Genomic DNA, 20,086 nt, shown 5'->3' with positions numbered 1-20,086 from the left:
TCTACCTTGTGCCACACATTACTTTGACATGAGGTGTCTGTTAACAGCCCTTCTTTCATTTGAACATTTCCAATAAATGTATATATATATATATATATATATATATATATATATATATATATATTCATTATGTCCCTTTTTTCCAAACCTCACACTTAACCTGCATTGCTTAAATGCCCATTGCCTTACTAGTCACTCTGGCTTACACCACCTCCCCCATGCAGCTAGATCCCACCCCCCCCCAACCCTCATACCTCCACCCACCCTCCATGCTGCACTACGCTGCTCCCTGGGGCTCAGCTAACCCTACCACGCTTGGTCCTTACATGCAAACCATGGCTGTTTATTAAAACACTGACGGAATATCCTACAGCTAGGAATAAACTCCATGGAATCTGAGGTATGGATGTCTGTGACGAGTATCTTCACGTTTTAGCAAGTTTATTAGAAAGAGGAGTCACATTCAAAATACAAACGATCAGAGTGATCACTGCATGGAAGGCCCAACTAGAACACATGATCTCAGGGCATGACGGACAATCTATAACCTTCCCAAGAGATTAGGCTAACATGAATAACATGATTTGCTACTAGAACAAAGACACATGGATGTATTTTAGCACGTTTTAGCACAAATTATAGCAAGTTTTAGCACATAAAAATATATACTATATATGTGTTGCTAATATAATCATTAGTATACAGTAAGTAATTAAGGAATCATGAAATTAAGAGAGTTACATAAAATGCTGGTTCATGATTGGTCCGATTCAAAGTCCATAGGCCTGATTTTCATTTCCACAGATTTCAAGGAGTACCACCACCCGTGCCAGGTGTACCAGACCACGCCGTTGTCAGTGGCTGCGCTGTAGGGACCCTGATAGTAATAACCATTCAGGTGCACAGAGTGACATCTAGAGGATAATCAAACAACAGCACAAGGATCAACCTCCAGACTGTTTCTTGCAATGAAAGAGGTTTCTTATCATGAGTAATCTTACAGAATTAAAACCAACTAGCCATGCTAATCAGCAATATAATAATACTGACAGCTAATAATATTAGTACTATGACACTTTCACTTACATTCACATACGAAGTCTGCTTCCCTGCCTACTGTGTATCCATAAACCATAATGTTCTGCATTTATCTTAAGGTTGTGGGATTTAGTGCCAAACCAGCTAACCTGTGCTATGTGTTAACTTTCACTGTGAAACACTGACATGTATAAATGTGCTAAATTCACCTGAGGTCACCTTGGCTAGCAACTAACCATAAATATATATATTTTTTTTTAAAAAGAGCAAACCTGTTAAACCACCAGCCGCCCTTGTCCTCCCTGGCGCAGTTACGCTCATAGCGGTCGTGGTCACGGTCATACGTGCTGAACTTCATCCCTTGGTGGCTTGCCCACCACTGCACCTCTGGGTGGTAAGTGCCTGCGAGCGAGTCGCCCGCCGTCCCGGAGTACTCACCGAACTGCAGCTGGTACCCGTTCTGGGGAAAGTGGGGCTTTACTACCGAACATGTACTCTGTCTTAAGGCTTTAAAATGGAAGCAATGTTTTGATTCATGTCCCTGGCCTGGGACTGCGTCCCAGTTTTCGTGACCTTATAAAAACCATGAACCTTAAGCAGAAGGACAATGTCAGTCGGCAGAGGAGCAGCATGCAGGGCAGCATGGATACTGTTTAAAATGAAGACAGCGGGAGAAAACAGGCTCACCGTTTCGCTGGCCACTTTGAAGTTTCTGTACACTGCATAACGCTGATTGCCATCAAAATCCTCCATATTGACTCTGAGGGCGTAATCCCCTGCGAAGGCGAAAAACTGTTTACTTACTTTGTGTTTCTGAGAATTTGTGCCAATTTACAGCAAATAACTAATTTTCTGAGCCTTTTTGTAAGACACTGAAATATTTGTGATTTGATCCATATATCGAAGATCATGCACGAGTGCGCTAAGATCTACCCACAGCGAATACGGGGTCCCATTCGGAGCATATGCTAGAACCACACACACCCTACACCAAGTCATTGCATCTTACCTTGAGATGTCAGGTAATGCAGGTAATCATTTCCCAACCAGAATTCTCCTGTGTGGGATGCCAGATTTCCGAAACCTGTTTTGTACTCCGCCCAGGCCCTACAAGAAATGCTTTCTTATGGTCAGAGAGCAAATTGCTGCCGTAAAAAAAAACAGAGACGCATTCTCTCACCTGTCAAAGGACACACTGCCGTCCGATCGCCTCTGAAAAACGGTCCAACCTCCGCCATCGCTCATGTCACAGTAGGCATTGAAGCTGGAGGATGACCGAAGGGGCTTAAGCACATAGGACCCGCTCTGCCTTTTCCCGTCGTTGTAGGCCTGAGCGCAGTCTGAACATCCATCGACAAACAAGGCACAGGTTTGCTTTCATTGTCATTGGTCACATACACCTCAAGTTGATCTGGGCCTCGGAAATTCCGACTGGACAGCAGAAACCAATTACATGTGCGGTTTTGGTTAATTGCCCTCTTTAATTGCCCTCTTTACCGCTGTTGGGTGAATGTAGGTCAGTGCTGCGGGCTGAGCAACTAATGATTTGGAAGGAGCCCCGACTGAGTATGTTTAGGCAGGACAGCGGAATTAAGGGCATTGCAAGAAGCCAGAGCCCACATGGCACTCGCAGGCAAGCAGGACCACCCTCCACCCTCTCCTGCTTTTATCCTAGATTTTATTTGAGTATTCTAGTAATCATTCGGATAGAATATTATCCCTGGCTGACATTTCAGGTGTTGGTCAGACATTCACTAAGATGTATTCCCTAAAATCTCGAGGATACCAGCCCTCCTGGACCAATTGTGTCAAAGACATGGCGCCCCCTTACCAATGTATTCCACTGGCCCCCCATGGACAATGGGATCTTTGTCCACTGTAGACGTCTGAATGCCCTGGTCACGCAGCTGCTGCAGCAGGATGTGCTGCCTAGCGACCTGACCCTGCAAGGTGCGCAGCTGTGCACGCAGACGTATGGTCTCCTGCAGACACTCATCTGGGGCCTACAGACGTGTATACGAGCAGGCGTGCATAGACATATGAGGGAAGGCAGATATATGGCAGGGAGCAGAGGTAAAATTTATATACATGACCTGTAAATGATTAACAAAGAACAAATTAAGTATTAAACAGCCAGTAAAACGTGAAAATATAATATAATTTTTGACAGCCCTATTTTTTGTCTCAGTCCAACCTGAAAAATAATTTCTTTAAAACTATTTATCGATTTGTCCCTCCGGTTACAAATGCATCGCAAATTTCGTGTTCGCAATACTAATACAAAAATACCGCTGTAGCGTTACAGATGCAAATAATACAGTTTGGCTTTAACAAAAGCTGAAGCAGAACTGAAAATAGTTCCTTACCGAGACACAACTTTGCGCAAAGAAAATAAAGGTGAGAACCTGCCCAGTCCACATCCCGGAGATCCCCATGGTCCTTGCGGCTTCCTGACAGATCTTGTCCTTTGCGAGACTCAAACCGGTTCGGAACTTGTCATCGACAGCACGGAAAAAACACGCACCAACCGCTCTCCCAGCTCTCCCAGTAATACACTGGGAACCCCCCTCCGCCGATCGGGTAATGTTCTAGCGGTGCTGTCCAGCAGTGAATCATGGCACAGGAATGCTCAGATGGATCTGATAAAATGATGTCCGTAAACAGCAGACCGTCCGAATCAATCCAATATGAACTCTATGTACCGTGTCCGACAGTTTTAATATATAAGCTAAAATAAGACAGGTGACATGTAGTGCTCGAATTCTGTAAGGGGCGGTGCGTGATTTAATGGGATAAAGGCACATTTAAGAAATGCTCATACACGAGAATGCAGTTTTCTTAGTATGTAATTTACTTCGAAGAATAAATGTTACTATGCCCTTATCTTCGGATTACACCAAGACAAATCGTTATTGCTTAAATACCTTTACCCCAATGCCGTTATTTTTGTACACATAACAAATAGCCAAAGGCTGATGATACTACTAAAGTTAATATTAATAATCCGCACTACTTTGCTATGACTTAATTTAAATTTCATATTTAAAGTTATAAGCTTTATAATTTTGAGTGCTGGTAAAACAGTATTGGTCACTTTTAATACTTAAGTAACCTAAAATAACTTTTCCCGTTTATATTTAAAATCTCTTCAAATATTTTTCATAAGCAGCCGCATTACCCCCGATATCCATCCGACGTCATAACTAGTCCCAGGCCTCAGCGGCACCCCTTCTGGTGTAGGCTACATCTGATCAATGTATCTGCGTGTGCACTTTTTAAAAAGTCATATTTAGAGATAGTTACATACGACTGTGCCTCTTCCCAACGTGTACTGCCACATCGGGGGTAAGGGGGGGGGTGGCAATGTGGCGCTGACGAATCCATCCGCGGGCTCGCCTGAGCAGAAAGATGGCGGCTGTCCCGACGGGTTCGGACCCTTATCCACAGTGTATAAATTCAGTCTTACGTTTAGTACTTTAAGACTTTGTAATTTGACGACTTTGTTTCTGTTTCGCGGACACAGGCACACAGCGCCGATCCTCCCCGGCTTGACAGGAGGTGGTCTAAATAATCACAAGCAGAGTTGCTGAGGTAATATTGTTTCAGGTGGTTGTGTACTGCTGCACTTCTCGGTGTTTATGTGTCCGCAATCTCTCAGCAGAGTGATTAATTTACGCATAACTGATTCGGGCTGTAGGTGCAGGGGGCGGGTTACACACGTTTCCTTGCGAGTTAGCCTGTGTGTGTTTGTGTTGCGCGGCAGCTGGCTACTTTGTTGTCTTTGTTAGCTAACAGGCTAGCTGGGCTAGCCGGCCGTTTGAGTCGGGGCTGCTGGCGCGCGATAGCCGCGTGAAGCCTCGCTCAGCAACTTAGCAATTATAACGTACCACCGGTAAGTTTCAGCATGTTGATAGGTGACACTGGCGGATAACCAGCTTTGCGTTACGCGAAAGCCGAGGCGGCGGTAACCGTGGTGGGTTTAGAGGGTCAGATTCGGGATGTGGGCCGCGTGCCGGTGCTACTAGGTCAGAGTTGCCCAGCTATCATGTGTTGTTTGACGCTTGGGGCGTGAAGTACATGGGGAGCTTGGATGTTGGGGTGTTAGCCGTTTAGCTAACTGGTTAGCGGGTAGAGGGGGTGTTGCCATGACGACGCCCCGCCTCGCGAAGCCCGCGTCGGCTCTCCAACGTTACCCGTCGGGGCGACGCTCGGCCCGCCGAGCTTTTAGCGGGTTACGAGTCGCTGCCGCGGTAAACGGGACGCGGGGAGCGAAGGGACAGCTGGTGCCGCGCCGGGTCCGCCTTCATTCTGCTGTCTGGCTGTACTGTGAAGGTAACGGTTCCGTTCTGGGTACCATGGTGCACGTAAACAAAAGGAGCGTGGTGGCGTCTTTAATGGGCTCAAACCCACTCAGCGGTTGCGCTAGATGACTTGATTCGTGGTCCTGGGAGCCTTTAAGTCGGCATAACGGCGCCGTCTTCTGATTTCTTTGTCCTTTGTATTACCTAAACGCCAAGCTGCGTTTCCGTTTTTTAAGCATTTTTTTTTTAAAGCTTGCATATGGTAACTTAATGTGTTTCCCCTGTGTTTTTGCTTTTCTTTACATTGCTTATGGTACCTGCTGTTAAACTGTGGTAGTGAACTTAGTTGTGGTCTATATGTCATACAGGAACATGGTGCCCTGTATGCTTATTGTGTGCGTGTGTGTGTGTTGCTGCAGACTTGGCTCCTAACTTTGCACTCTGAAGATGGCTACAGGCGGGGCTTTGTTTGATGACAGTGCTGAGGACCAAGACCTGGCCAACTGGGCCACCAGCAATGGTGGATTGGGACTGGAAGACAGACTTAACAACATGGTATGAGGAAATGTAAAGGGGGGGGTGGTGGTGGTAAAACAGGTCAAGCAATGTGGCTGGTGATCCCTTTTTTTTTAAATAGCCAGTGTTGTGTCTATGGTGTTGGTATCCAGCATAAGGTTTCCTTGGAGAGTGGGACTACATAGGGGTCACTCCCTGCCTGATGTAGAAGTTGGACTTTGAGTTATTGACTGAGTGCTGCAATATGTGGAAATTCATTCACCTTTACCCCCCCCCCCCCCCCCCAACTGGGTGATGGGTCAGCAGGTGGCACAGCAACTAGAAGGTCCCTTTTAGATGGAGTCCTCCTTCATAGCCTTGGGTGAAGCACTTGACCTACATTTCTCCAGTATCTGTGCCCAGCTGTATTAACCTTGTTTCTGTGGGTAGCTGTGCTTGAAGCTTGTATGTGTGAATCGATGAATGCTCTTTGGCAGGACTGGGGGACACAGCAGCAGAAGAAAGCCAACCGCTCCTCTGAGAAGAACAAGAAGAAGGTTGCTGAGGCGGCAGAGAGCCTTCTGACCAATAGCATCTCGCCAGAGTCCACACCGGGAGCTGGGCGACGCCAGCGAGCGCGCACCCCGCACTCATATGCCACCCAGATGTCTGTTCCGGAACAAGCAGAACTGGAGAGGCTGCGGCAACGGATCAACTTCACGGACCTGGACCAGGTGGGGGGATAGGGTCCAGTAACTGGCCAACATACAGCAGGAATCTCGTTGTAATATGTAGGTCAGGGTTCTTGTTCTCTCCGTGCTTCATTTACTGCCACAACACAATTTTTTTTCATGGAAGGGGGACAAAAGGCAGCATATTCAGTGTTTGTGGGATGTTTTGTGGGACATTTCCAGGCCACCTGTGGCCATCTGTTGAGAACTTTCAAATCTAGGTCTCCTAGACGAGACCCGTATAAAATGTGAGGCGGTATCAGGGTGCCTGCTGCAGTCAGGAAGGCTGTTTCTGTGAGTGCAGAGAGCCTTTCACCGCCGCGCTCCGAATCCTCGACGGCTGACAAGCGCCTGTCTTTCTGGCAGAGGAGCATCGGGAGCGATTCTCAGGGCAGAGTCACGGCGGCAAACAACCAGAGGCAGCTGGCTGAGAACAAGAAGCCCTTCAACTTCCTGCCACTGTGTGTCAACACCAACAACAGCAAGCAGCCAACTTCAGCCACCCTGGCAACTGCCTCTGTGGGGAAAGACTCATCCGTGCAGCGCAAAGACTCCTCTCGCCTGGAGCGAGGGTCACCCATCTCTGACGGCAGGGGCGAAGCAGGGATTGACAGCCGTCAGGTAAGGGCAGAGTGTGTGCATGGTGGTGTGCAGGTGCTCGCATGTGTACATCCCTCTTCTAAATGCATCTTGCCTCACTCTCCCTGTCAGGTTGTGACCAAGCTGGTTCAGATTCGGGACTGCATCAGAAAGGCCAGCTCCATGCGAGATGACCTGGCAGAGAAAGCTGATGTCCCAGCCAATGTCGAGCACCTGTCTCATCTCATCGATCACCTGAAGGAAGAAGAGAAGTCCTATTTGAGATTTCTGCAGAAAACATTGGTCAGTATGTGGGATTTTTCCATTGTCTTTTGTCTAAGGAGCGAGTGTTCCTTATCCCAGAATAATAACCTAAATCTGGGCTAAGTTATTTTTATTCCTGCTCCAGTTGGGTTTCAACTGCACTGCCTTGCCTGTGAGTGTGACCTAGCAGGCTCGCATGCAGCCAGTCGTGTGCTGAAGACGGCATGTGTGCATACTGTAAACGATGGCTTGTTTTTTTTCCCTTAACCCCCCAGGCCAGGGAGGATGACCTTCGCGCCCTAGCATCCCCAGGGGGGACCAGTTTATTGGCAGACCTCACACCCTTGAACGCTGAGAGCGGACACTCCGCGGTGAGTACACCTGAACTGGCTCCGCCACTTGGGAGATCTGCCTGTGCAGTTCTTCCTTTAGTGAAAATGACACTCAGGTCTGTTATATGAATGCTTCCCTAGGAGCCCATTAGGGGGTTAAACCCCATAATGGAGCCTCACGGTCTCAGTCATCAGTAGCACAAGCCTTCCATCCTTCACCGTGATAATCTGAATGCCTGCTGCTCACTCTGCAGGGCCGGGATGTCCTCCGCATGCTAGGAGCAAAGGAGGACCTGGAGAACCCCCGCAAGAAGCAGGACCTTCTGAAAAAGTATCTAGAGCAGCATGAGGAGCTGCGGGCCCTTAAGAGCCGGCAGACCGCTCTTATGTCCATCCAGAGCAACATGCCGCAGATGCCACCCCTGGACGACACGGGTGAGTCTCGTTTGTTCACTACTAGCTTGCGTGTCTTGGCCAGTACACTTTCTGTTGTATAGCAAGCATGTTTTTTTCCTAGGTTAATAGAAGTCTTGTTATGTCTGCTTTATGCGCCTGATCTGTAATTTTGCAGAAGAGCCCCCACGACACTGTAAACACAGTCATTCAGGCAGTGGTTAACAGCAATTAATAAGATGCATGAAGTTAGCTAATAGATGTCTTGTATTCCAGGTATCAGTCCAAATATTCTACATATCTGGGTTCTCAGTTATGTTGTCTACTGTATTGTGCTTTGGTCCAGGGTGATGTGAGAATGTCATACAGTTTAGATTCTTTGTGACACCAGTACTGTCCAGTTGATCTTCCTTCTTCTATCCTTGACTGTTGGTCTCTTTTTTTTTTTCTTCTCCTCATCTCCTACAGTTGTGACTGAGACGACGGGTAGCGTGTCTGGCCTCAGCATCACATCAGAGCTGAATGATGAGTTGAATGACCTTATACAGCGTTTCCACAATCAGCTTCATGACACACAGGTATCATGGAGGAACTTTCTCTTGCTGCTTGTCATGTTTGAAGCAATTAGTTTTTTGCTGAATTAACATTTTAAGAGTCTAGCTCTCTGCAGGAAGACTTTGATGCTGACGGGTAGACGGTGTGAATAATGTGTTATGTTCACCCTTCATGTTATGTTGCACCCAGACAAAGACTGTTCCAGACAACCGGAGGCAAGCGGAGAGCCTGTCGCTTTCCAGGGAGGCAGCACGGGGAAGGCACACACTCGCCAGTGCCAAGCGTGCCACTCTGCAGCAACTCCAGGACAAGAAGGAGACCATGGACAAGATCCTGCAGGAACTGCACACGCTCCGAGACCAGACACTGAACAACAACCCTTGTAAGAGGCCGAGGCCTTTGCTCTTCCAGGAGTAGCTGTCTGGGCAGTCCATTCTGGTGGTGTTGGGTCTCTCACTTGCTCTGTGGCGTCCCACTCAGGTCGAGGGGGCCCTATTCTGTCTCAACGTAGCACAGACCAGAGAACCTCACTGTCTGGGGGACGCTCTATGGGCTTCGGCCGGGATGGCGGCAGTCATGTGACCTCTGGATTGGAGTCCAGTGGCTCCTATGCTGAAGGCAACATCAGTCCAGGCGCCAAACTCCGGTACACTGACCTGAAATTGGTTAAATTACTTTCCTTGCTCATATATCTATAGAATACCAAGAGCAAAGTTTATTAGTGAAGTCTGAAAATGCTCTATTTGTATTAAACCTTCAGGAGGAAAGATGTGTCATTAAAATGGTTAGTATAAGTAGTTTAGTTTGGTTTAGTAATTTTGGTATTTGCTGAAAAGAATGTTAGGCAGAATTTCTCACGTTGAATGCGAATAAGCATAGAGAGATGAATTGGCAGCATTTCCTGTGACATCACAGGAAGTACAGCTCTTGGCATTACTGTGCAAGCAGGAAGCTGAAGGAGGTGCACACCCGCCTGAATGAGCTGAGGGAGCTGGTGCAGTACTACGAACAGACGTCCGACATGATGGTGGATGCCGTCAACGAGAACATCCGTGATGAGGATGAGGAAGACAGCCAGGACGGCTCCATCTTTGAGACCATATTTGATTCGGAGCATGACAACCACGAGCCAGTCACCAACATAAGGTGTGCTGATTTTCCACACAGGTAAATGTAGATGGATGGGGTTGTTCTTGAAGCAGCAGTGACACATCTGTGTGGTTCTGTGTGTAGGACAAGCTGTTCTGTTACCAGCAGAAACCCACCTGGCAACTGGATGGATGTGAACAGCCTCACCAACGGTCGTGCCTCTAACAACCATGATGGGCGGCTGAACACTGACTGTGAGATCAACAACCGCTCAGCAGCTAACCTGAGGAGCTTCAACATCCCCTCTGTGATAGGTGGGCCGCCGCCCCCGACATAGCACTGTCACATCCAGGGGTCTCTGCACTGCCCTTGAGTCATACTGTCTCTGTGTCACAGAGTGCCAGTACAACCGGGACCGCCCCTTTGAGGAGGTGAAGGATGGCAATGAGGAGGAGGACGAGGATGACGAAGCCCTGGGGGACGAGGACGACGAGGTCGCACGGCATGGCGACAGTGAGGGCTCTGCTTCCAGTCGCAGGAGCAGCCTGGACGAGGATGCAGAGTTTGCACAGAAGGTCCACCGGCTGCAGACCGCGAAGGAGAAGCTGCGACATTTGCAGGAGCTGGTGACCATGGTGCAGGTGGGGTCCTGTGTGCCGTTGGGGGGGCAGGGCTCTGGGCGGTTGCTGATGTCATCAGTGATGCTTGAGCTTGCTTGTTCTAGAGCGATGACACTGATGGCACCGTGGCCAATGAGGACGAGGGGCCAAGTCAGCGGCCCAACAATGCTCCCGAATCTGTGAAAGTCTCTCCTCCCGAGGTAGCCAGGTAAGGAGGGGGCCTTGTCGTGTGCTGGTGCTTGAGCGGCTGTGACGGCCCTCAGCCGCTCAGCCAGGCCTCCACCCGTGTCTCCCAGGGAGGAGCTGTATCAGGCACGGCTGCGGGAGCAACAGCAGGAGCTCAGACGGCTGCAGGAGGAGCGGCTGAGGCTGATGGAGATTCAGGGGAAAATCCAGGACCTGCAGTGGGCCTGTCCTGACCTGCAGGTACTTGCTTACGGGTGCCTGACGATGCACTTCTATCAGATGCTTCTCTGTACTGAATGGGTCCCTCCCCCATACAGTCATCCGTGTCCAGCACGAGTGATCAAGGCCCCAGGAAGGTCCCTGCTGCGGCCTCCACCCCGGCCGTGGGTCCGACCACCTCCTCAGCAGCCACTGCGACCCTGGATTTACTGAAGCCCAAGACGGATGCATCCGCCCCAGACAAGGAGGTAGGATGCCTGCCCTCTGAGCCTGCGAAGGGGATACAGTTTCGGTCTGTGTCTGTCTGTATATCTAAAGGTCAATGTCTCCCTACACCCAGCTGTGGTCAGAGATGCAGCGCCGCCGCTTCCAGAGAGAGGAGCTGAGGCAGCGCCGCAAGCAGCTCGAGTCCCTGATGGCAGAGCACCAACGCCGCAGCGGCCTGGGCCGTGCCGGGCTCCCGCCGGATGAGAGGTGCGTGTGCGTGTCAGAACCTTTTCAGGGCTTCAGATTAACTAGCATTAAATTTAGGTGTGCTACTTAAATCGACATTCAGTGCAACACATTAATGTTTTTTTCCATCTTAACTGTATTACTGGTAAATGCTTTGGTAACAGAAATAACAATGGTGGTGTTTTATTTTAAAGGAAAAAGTTAGTGAAGTAGTTCTTATGAAGGGGAAAAAAACATTAAGTTTAAATCGTGCTTTTTTTTTTTTTAAACGTAAACGCCGGATAATAAATGTACAAAGGGATTCAGCTGCTATTCTGTCAGCTGCTGTAGTGCTTTGAGTGTTTCATGTGGCACTTTCTCACCGAAATTCAGTTCTCGCTTCTGAGTTCCTGAGCTGTCTGGACCAAGAACTTTTGTAGCTCCTAGGCACTTTCATGTCACTTTCATGTCATTTTCAAACACACAACAGGAGCTGGGACCTTTATACTAAACAAGCATGAGACACACAAAAAGCTTGTTTACACTTCACATGTAATTTCATAGGAAACTACACCACCACTACAAAAGAATGGATGATGAACAAGTTTTGTTGGTTATTTGTTAGTTATTGGGAGGATTGATCGCAAACATATGGGGACATAGACTTGTATTTTACTTCTACAATCCACGACGTGTTAATTTCATTATTAAATCTGGCCAGCAGATCGATCTGTCATTTTCCACAGGATAAAGAACAATGTAACTTTATCCCACTAACAAGCGCTGGCAAGTTTCACTGGCAGCACCGGCAATATTAGACAAGTATATTGGTTATGGAGCAAATTTTCCAATGTAGAAATATGGAGGCACAACCAAAAAAGTCTTTGTTAATGTATTAAATATGATAAAGGTACAAAAACAATTCCATCTGCTCAGTTTTTGCCTTTTTTCATTTTTATTTATTTACTTCTGTGGAAAGGTAGTGCTAGTGGGCAACCAGTCAGCGAGGTGTCGCTATAAGTGCTTCCAAAGTAGTTGGACAGAGTTTCTAAACTGACAAATTCCTGGTTCTGAGAAAAAAGTTCCTGCCGTGGGAAAGCGCTCTCTCTCTCTCTCTCTCTCTCTCTCTCTCTCTCTCTCTCTCTCTCTCTCTCTCTCTCTCACTCTCTCACACACACACACACACACACACACACACACACACACACACAGTCCATATAGTCATATCTTTTTGGGAACTCCATTCATTTCTATAGACTTAAACCTTAACCAAAAGAAAAGTTCTCTGTCTCTGCAGGTGTTTCATGTGGTACACGACGATGGTTTAAAAAAAAATGGTGGCATATTTGCGAGTTGCACTGGTGCACCTCGTTATAAGATTTACACACACTGTCTGCAAAAATGGTTGCTAAATATGACTAAACGGTCACAGTCTGGAGCCCTGCTTTTGGAGCAGTGTAATTCACCAAATGCGTTTCTGCAGGACAATGGCCACCTGGGGGGGATCAACACCCAGTCATCTCAATGAGGATGACGAAGGCTACCCCTCTGAGATGGGAGATGAGGAGGAGGAGGGAGACTACAGCTCCAATGAGGACGTCTCGTACCCTGGTCGAAAGAGCAAGGCCTACAATGGCAGAACATCTAGAAACAGGTACCAGGGAGCAGGGGAGAGGGGCTGCCCGCTGTTCTGCATTCACACGGGACATCTGAGATGGTGTGAGTGTGGCCCATAACATAATGCCTTTAATGAGATGCATGTCTGCTGCCTCCCAGCGGCCCAAAAGCCTCCAAGCCTCCGCCTGTGCACAGCTCTGGCCATCCGGCCTCTGGTTCTGGGTCGCAGCCCCGGCTCCAGCGGCAAGCCGGAGGCCCCGGGGGAACTCGGCGTCAGGAGAACCTGCGCTGGGCCTCGGAGTGCTCCTTCAAGGAGGGCCGCTCCCACTGGCAGGAGCAGGTGGGCCAGCTGAAGAAGCAACTGGACTTCAGCACCAGCATGTGCCACACGCTCATGCAGGACCAGCAGGTGAGCTGGGGGGGGGGGGGCGGAGGAGGGCACGAGGAGCCCCGTCACCTAGAGCTTGGCCGTCTTGCTGTGCTGAGACTGGCTTTGACTTTGCGCCCTTTTTTACAGGGACATTAGGCACAGTCAGTATGAGCCATGTGCCCCTCTCTCCCCCCCCCTCTGCAGACACTGTCCTATATGCTGCAGAGCCTAATCACCAGCCCTTACAACATGTTGCCCGGCAACCTGGGCTCGCCGCAGGTGCACCTGCTCATGCACCAGCTAAACCAGTGCTACACGCAGCTGGCATGGCAACAGACCAACGTGCAGAGGTAAGGGGCGTGCCTCCGTTTGATGGGACAGGACCTCGGGGCTGTGCTGTGGGACCCTGACCTGTGCTGTCCTCCTGCAGGCTTCGCCACGCCCTGGACGAGCTCCTCCGGCAACAGCAGCAGCCGCAGCCCTCCCAGCAACCCCAGCAAGGCACCCCATCTGCGTCCGGGGGGCCCTTCCTGCCCTTCAGCCTCCTGAGCATGCCTGGGCTGGCCCCCTTCTCTCCCCTGCCCTCCGGTATGCATCCCCGCTCATTCAGCCATGATACCAGATTTGCACAAAGTTTGCATTTTGTTCTGTTTTTTAACCTCTGCACACCTGACTGATATTAGACTTTCATTATTTGGTTCATTTTGTTCTTGGAATTAAACCTGCATTGAGCATTTACCATCTTTCCCATATTTGGAGTAACGGCTTCCAATATTATCAGCTTGGGGAAAACGGGGGTGGATACAGCAGATGTCAGCCAGGTGGGATGATGCTATAAGCTGGCAGGCCGGTCGAAGCATTGCAGTGCTGTGAACAGGCCCACCCAGCCTCCCTCCCTCCCTGCGACAGGCTTTGGTTTCGACCCGACGTTCCCACCAGGGGGGCCCAGCTTCACGAAGACCCCTGTGCAGCAGGCTGGGGGCGAGCAGCAGCAGACGCCGGCTGACCACAACGCCTCCAACAAGACGGATTACATGGGCTTCTCGCAGGCCTTTGACAGGGCTTCTGCAAGTGTCATGGACACCTGGTATTGTGCGATTCGGCGTTACTGTCTGCGTGGGTCCAGATGAGATGTGCGGTCTTAATGATTATCCCTGTTTCGTTGCGGTGGAAGGACCCAGAAGGATGGCGAGGGTGGCACCCCTAGCCAGAGGAGCGGCCAGCAGCCGCATCCCCACGCGCCAATGGCCCATGGCTCCCTGGAAAGCCTCAGCAGCATGCCTGACCCCAGCGACCCCACCACAGTCACCAAGACCTTCCGCTCAGGTGGCAAGGCCTCAGCCCAGGCCAGCCTGGCCTCCAGGGACAAAACTCCTGGCTCCAAGGGCAGGCGGCGCAGGGGCAAGGGACACACCAAGATCAAGGGTAGGTGTGAGGAAACATAAGGATGCATGTGGGATTTTTAAATTTAATATCCTTAAAAATCCACCAGATGGCAGCATTTGCACACCGCTGAACAAATCTGCAAACGAGCTTGATGGGCCGAATAGCCTTCTCTTGTTTGTAAATTTATGTTCTTATCCTCCGGAAAGATGCTGTTTCACGATGGTGTCTGTGTGTTACTGGGCAGGCAGTCTGACTGACTGCACTGTTTCTTCAGGGCCGGACAGTGATGCAGGCTCTAGTGGCAGTGAGCTCAGCCAGGGTTTGGCCTCGCACAGCAGGTCCAAGGAGCCCGATCAGGACCTGCTGGACAGGTTGACTCGAAAGAAACTGGATGGCAAATCCAGTGAGCTCAAGGCCAACGAGATCTCCTCAGGTAAACACTTCTGTTCATGATCCAAGCCACGGTGCCAAAGCTGTTCTATGATCATCAGATGAGTGGAGTTTCTCATAATCCCTTTTCATCTGTGTTATGGTTTAAGCGCTGCTAATGTTAGGGTGGTCAGTGGATGTAGTGTCTAGGTGTTCTGATGCTGGCCCCTCCCAAGCCCTAATGGTCCCCTTTTGTTTTCTACACATCTTTATTTTCTCTGTCATGTATCTATCCGGCTCCACACAGCATGTTCTTGGAGAGCATCAGTCCACTCTAACAGCTTTGCATGTGCTGAAGCTCAAGGTAATGAATCGCCACGTGTGTCTGAGGCGAGCCGCGCCATCATCGCGCTCCCTGCTGTCTGTGCCTGGCTTCAGTGCCGTGAGCCGCCCTGGCCGTTTGTGTCCCGCTCTCCCACTGAGCTAGGAGTTTGCCTCGAGATAATGAGCTCTGTCCTGGCCTCATGTTGATTGGTCACGGTTCGTTGTGTGCATCAGTGTGTTCATCATCTTGACACGGTCTATTGGTGGACTTTAATTTCGTTAGTTTAGCTGTAATGTATAATGACTACTCATCGTTGGCAGTTAATTTTGCAATTTATAGTTAAGTTCTTTAATTCAAGTTAAATCACGGCCAGAATTTAGATGGCAGTCAATGGTAAATGTAACAACTCGAAACAAAAGCCGTTAAAACAGCCTGGCTGTAAGAATGAATGTGTAGCGATAGCTTGTGGTCAAGGCAGCTGAGGAGGCTCTGAGCGTGCTGTGGCAGCCTAGGACTACCTACGTGACCTTCCATCCCATAGATACCAGCAGCGATCTCTCACTGTTCGAGGCACTACGGGAAACCATCTATTCAGAGGTGGCTGCTCTGATATCCCAGAACGAGTCCCGACCACACTATCTCATCGAGCTGTTCCATGAGTTGCAGCAGCTCAGCACTGACTACCTGCGGCAGAGGGCGCTCTTCTCCATACAGGTAAGGAGATCTTTGCCCTTAAAGCGTGGTGCACGTTCTTGCCTGCGGCCCTGTGTATAGTGCTTGTCGTTCCTCCTGGCAGGACATACTCAGGAGGCACCAGGCTGAAGGCAAGGCTGCGAAGGAGCGGAGCCTCTTCCAGGGCCCCGTGGACTGGGCTGCAACCTCCAACCTGGAGCTCACGCCCAGCGAAAGCCTGGCCACCAGTGACACGGTCAGTCCCTGTTCCCTACAGCCACGGGAGCCCGAGCCACCATGGCTCCCGGGCCTGTGTGTTGGCGTAGCCCAGCTAGATGTCGTCGTCGTCGTCTTGATGTATTTAGATCGTCTCTCCCTGATGCCTCTTGCCGAATGGCGTGTTGCAGGATGGCTCTGAAAAAAATGGCGTCAAGCTGACTTTGAGCACAAAGCGGAATGACGCCGAGTCTTTGGATAATGAGAGTAACCAGTCAACCCCCTCCAACCACTTTGCCAAGAATGATTTAGGTGAGTGTGGCCTGCGCTGGTGGCGGAGGCTGCCTGCTGAGACCCACACTGGCGTGACCCCTGTCCTGTGTGCAGGCACCACGGTGATCCACCTGGACAAGGCGCTGGCCCGGATGAAAGTGCAGGACCACTCACAGCAGCAGGCCGAGGGTCCCACGGCCATGCTAACGGAAGGTACCCCACCCCCGCGTTTACCTCACACTAATGAGACATTTCAACAACTAAAAGTGCCAAGACTTTTTGAACTCTCTCTCATCCCCCCAAAGGTGCTTCCGAGAGCCCTGACATCCACTGTCCCCACATTGACACCCAGCAACTGGACAGGCAGATCAAGGCCATCATGACGGAGGTCATACCCTTTCTGAAGGTGAGCAATGAGGCCTCAGCTATGCATGCGCCATGATTCTGTGTTCTCACCATGGCTTCTTCCACCCCCCAACTCCAGGAGCACATGGATGAGCTGTGCTCCCCCCAGCTGCTCTCCTCAGTCAGGCGAATGGTGTTGGAGCTGACCCAGCACAATGACGACAGCAAGGAGTTTGTGCGCTTCTTCCACCGCCAGCTAGGGGGCATACTACAGGTAGGTTGCAACCATCAGAGCTTCCTTTGTGAACTGATGTTGCCTGTCTGTCATGTGACTTCCTGCCACCTCTCTCACAGGACTCCCTAAGAAAGTTTGCTGGACAGACGCTAAAGGAGTGTGGCGAGGACCTGCTGGTGGAGATTTCAGAGATCCTGTTCAATGAGCTGGCCTTCTTCCGCCTCATGCAGGACCTCGACGCCAGCAGCCGCCTGGGAGGGAAGCAGAAGGCCAGGATGAAAGCCCAGGCCACAGCCAGGAAATGCCCGCAGGCGGAGGTGGGCGGTAGCACCAGGCTCGTTCCTCTGCTCACCGAGCAGCTCTGCTTATGGATGCTAACATGCTAAATCTTATTGCAGGAAGCCAAGCCCCAGGAAGCAGATGAGCCCCACTCACCTGCCAGTCATGATGAAGACAAAGTGAGGACCATTGCCTCGTCTGAACATCAGTGTTCTCATAGATTATCTTGTGGTCCGGGTGCTTGGGTCCTGTTGCCGTACAAACAATGTCTGCTGTAGCCTGTTTGGCATTATGGCTCTGGCTCAGTAGCAGAGCAGACGTCCTGATCTGCTATCTTCTCTCATAAGGACCAAGATGACACTGAGAGGGAGGGGCCAGCCAACAACCCCCAACCAAATGAGTGTGGAGGGAGCGCAGGAGCCTCAGACAGGGAGGAGGAAGACGAGGATGAGGATGGCACTGGACTGCCCCTCTCCATAAGTAAGCAGGCCCTGCCCCTCTTTGTCATGTGACCCATTTTAGGCGCTTAGATGAATGCTGTGTTTTACGTAGTCTGAGCAGTCACTCTGAGCCTGTTTCCCCCTGTAGGTCTGTCAAAGGCAGAGACCCAGCCCCTAACTAACTATGGCAGTGGAGAAGATGAGGGTGAAGAGGAGGAGCTGGAGGAGTTTGAGACGGGGCCTGTCGATGTGCAGACATCTCTGCAGGCCAGCCACGAGGTGTCATGTGGCCAAGAGCAGGTAGCTAGGACCTTCTGACCTTTCATGAGGGCTTTCATAACAATGTTACTTTAAATACCTGAGACGTGGACATCTGAAACTGACAGATGCATTTTTAGGGAGCAAATGACGTCCCAGAGAACAGCAGCCAGGAAAAATTGGATGAGAGCATTTGCAGTGATGCTGGTAAGATGCCAGAGAGGAACGTGTACTTGTGAGGGTGGGAGGGGGGCATGCTGATCCTCACCCTGAAGATGACACAGGGACTTCATTAGGGGTTTGAGGCAAAAACATGCTTTATCTGCAACTCCTAGAGAATCAATGAGTTCCTCTGTTTCTTGAAGTAAAAAGGTCCGAGTCCATAGAGCTGACTACAGTCTCTCCAGTGATGGAAGAGAAGCAGGATGGGGGTGCCTCCCAGGTGGGCGGTGAGGGGGCCTCTGTGGCCGGCAGCGCCCCGGCCGCCTTGGGGGGGACGTCACCCTGGAGCTCGCCCACCTGCAGCCCAGACACAGACTCTCCTGTCATCATTAATGAGCATGTGAGTGAGCGGCTCCTTGGTCAGGGGGGTGGCCTTCATGTCACCTGATTGAACACCTGCATCTAATTTAGCTGGAGCAAGAGCAAGGCTACCAGTCAGCTAATGTACAGCACCCCTAGAGCTGGGGGTTAAGGGTCTTGCTGAATAGCCCACAGATATGACTGTTCTGCCAAGGCTGGGGCTTGAACCAAAGATCATCTGATCACAGGCACAGAGACTTACTCACTGAGCCACTTGCCACCCCCACTCACCCCCTGGGGTAAAGAGGCTGAGTTCATGTGGAACAAGCTCAGCTAACTGTTTATTTCTAATCCCAAACAGGAAGTTGGGTCTGGAAATTTAAGCCAGAAGTCAGATGAAGATGACTTTGTCAAAGTGGAAGATCTTCCCCTGCAGCTGTCAGTCATGTGCAAGGTGTTGACCAACTCGCAGGCGGGATGTGGCTTTGTATACATGCCGATCTTATGACCAGCATTGTGTCACAAAGGATGTTTTCTTGCTAATATATCCTGTTCCCGAAAGCAGCAGTTAGGAAATAAACAAAGTATTGCTGATATAAATCTTGTTCAGCATTTTACCTCAAAGCAGTTGCATTGTATAGATGAGTTTTAGTTTAGTCAGATACTTGCTGAAAGCTTTCAGATTAAATGTCAAATCTACATTCTCCAGTGGACTTGACAGCTGTGTGTTCATCCTTCAGAACACTGGCATTTGCTGCTACTTTACAGCTTTGAATGGACAGGGTGGTAATCTGCGTTAATCTTTTAAAGGAGGAGCTTCAGAAAAGAATAGCTGAGGAACAGCTAAACAACAACCTGTCAGCAGAAATCCTCAGTACAGCTGTTGGGGAAACCGTTCTTGTTGGAAACTCTCAAGCACTAAAAGAGCCAGGTACTGTTACAACTGGTTTTCGGCAGTCTTTCTTTTTCTGAACTGTATTACAAAAAGCTTCTCCCGCAGAGACCGTCGGCGCTCAGAGTGCGTGAAGCCTCGGCTCCCCGGACTGACGTTGGCAACAGCTGGATCTCCAGCTTACTTCTCTGGGGTGAACATCAGCCCTGGAGGGCCAGGGTCCAATATGTGGCTCGAATATTGAAGGTTGGCTTTGTTTTTACTTGCTACGGTTCATAATAGTCTTTGCCGCCTTAGTTTAAGAGGCCGTCTACAAGCAGCTCGTGGCATTTTCAATTCCAAGGTTTATTTAGAGCGTTTTCATGGTTACCTACGGTTCTGAGGTCTTCCTGCTCTCGTTTGCTGCTCTGGCACGATACCCACAGCAGTGTGAAGGTGTTTTATTCGTGCAGTTAAATTAACATTTTTAGATGCATTCCCCCTCCCCTCTTTTCCTGGGGTTGTCTGTCATTTCTCTTGAATGTACTGCTTTCAACATGTAGAATCATTTTGATGGACTGAAACCCTTTGTTCCCTTTTTTTTGAAATTAAAATGTTTGACGGTTTTAAAAATGGACCCTTGTCTTTTGTGGTTGTGTGTGACATGAAAGGTT

At 49.9% G+C, this 20,086-nt stretch overlaps 2 protein-coding genes across 12 annotated transcripts; one reads left to right on the top strand and one right to left on the bottom strand.

Moving 5' to 3' along the window:
• Positions 1-424: 424 nt before the first annotated feature.
• On the bottom strand, positions 425-4,190 carry fgl1 (fibrinogen-like 1). The gene is made up of 7 exons (XM_023830632.2): positions 3,405-4,190; positions 2,870-3,041; positions 2,219-2,378; positions 2,048-2,145; positions 1,726-1,814; positions 1,311-1,498; positions 425-914 (listed from the first exon to the last, which is right to left on the bottom strand). Exons 1-7 carry the CDS (start codon positions 3,471-3,473, stop codon positions 755-757), a joined length of 936 nt encoding a protein of 311 aa, XP_023686400.1. The 5' UTR covers positions 3,474-4,190; the 3' UTR covers positions 425-754.
• A 149-nt stretch (positions 4,191-4,339) lies between these two features.
• Positions 4,340-20,049, top strand: pcm1 (pericentriolar material 1). 11 transcript variants are annotated; one of them, XM_023830617.2, is made up of 41 exons: positions 4,340-4,465; positions 4,562-4,629; positions 5,759-5,894; positions 6,332-6,568; positions 6,932-7,186; positions 7,277-7,447; positions 7,684-7,779; positions 7,995-8,175; positions 8,602-8,711; positions 8,878-9,070; positions 9,169-9,334; positions 9,604-9,834; positions 9,922-10,091; positions 10,174-10,418; positions 10,502-10,605; positions 10,694-10,823; positions 10,901-11,050; positions 11,143-11,276; positions 12,718-12,888; positions 13,011-13,260; positions 13,426-13,571; positions 13,652-13,809; positions 14,131-14,308; positions 14,396-14,646; positions 14,882-15,040; positions 15,284-15,340; positions 15,843-16,015; positions 16,098-16,229; positions 16,381-16,501; positions 16,577-16,675; positions 16,768-16,868; positions 16,947-17,081; positions 17,162-17,359; positions 17,441-17,500; positions 17,669-17,801; positions 17,910-18,061; positions 18,160-18,226; positions 18,385-18,581; positions 18,903-18,995; positions 19,352-19,472; positions 19,542-20,049. In XM_023830617.2, exons 3-41 carry the CDS (start codon positions 5,787-5,789, stop codon positions 19,565-19,567), a joined length of 5,859 nt encoding a protein of 1,952 aa, XP_023686385.2. In that variant the 5' UTR covers positions 4,340-4,465; positions 4,562-4,629; positions 5,759-5,786; the 3' UTR covers positions 19,568-20,049. The 11 variants fall into 11 exon arrangements, with proteins under 11 accessions (XP_023686385.2, XP_023686393.2, XP_023686392.2 ...); XM_023830625.2 differs by having other exon boundaries at positions 4,416-4,629; positions 9,637-9,834; positions 9,946-10,091; XM_023830624.2 differs by having other exon boundaries at positions 4,416-4,629; positions 9,637-9,834.
• The last annotated feature ends 37 nt before the right edge of the window (positions 20,050-20,086 follow it).

Source organism: Paramormyrops kingsleyae, chromosome 25 (genome assembly GCF_048594095.1).
Source record: "Paramormyrops kingsleyae isolate MSU_618 chromosome 25, PKINGS_0.4, whole genome shotgun sequence".
Classification (NCBI taxonomy): Eukaryota; Metazoa; Chordata; class Actinopteri; order Osteoglossiformes; family Mormyridae; genus Paramormyrops; species Paramormyrops kingsleyae.
This window is presented reverse-complemented; position numbering and strand designations above follow the sequence as displayed.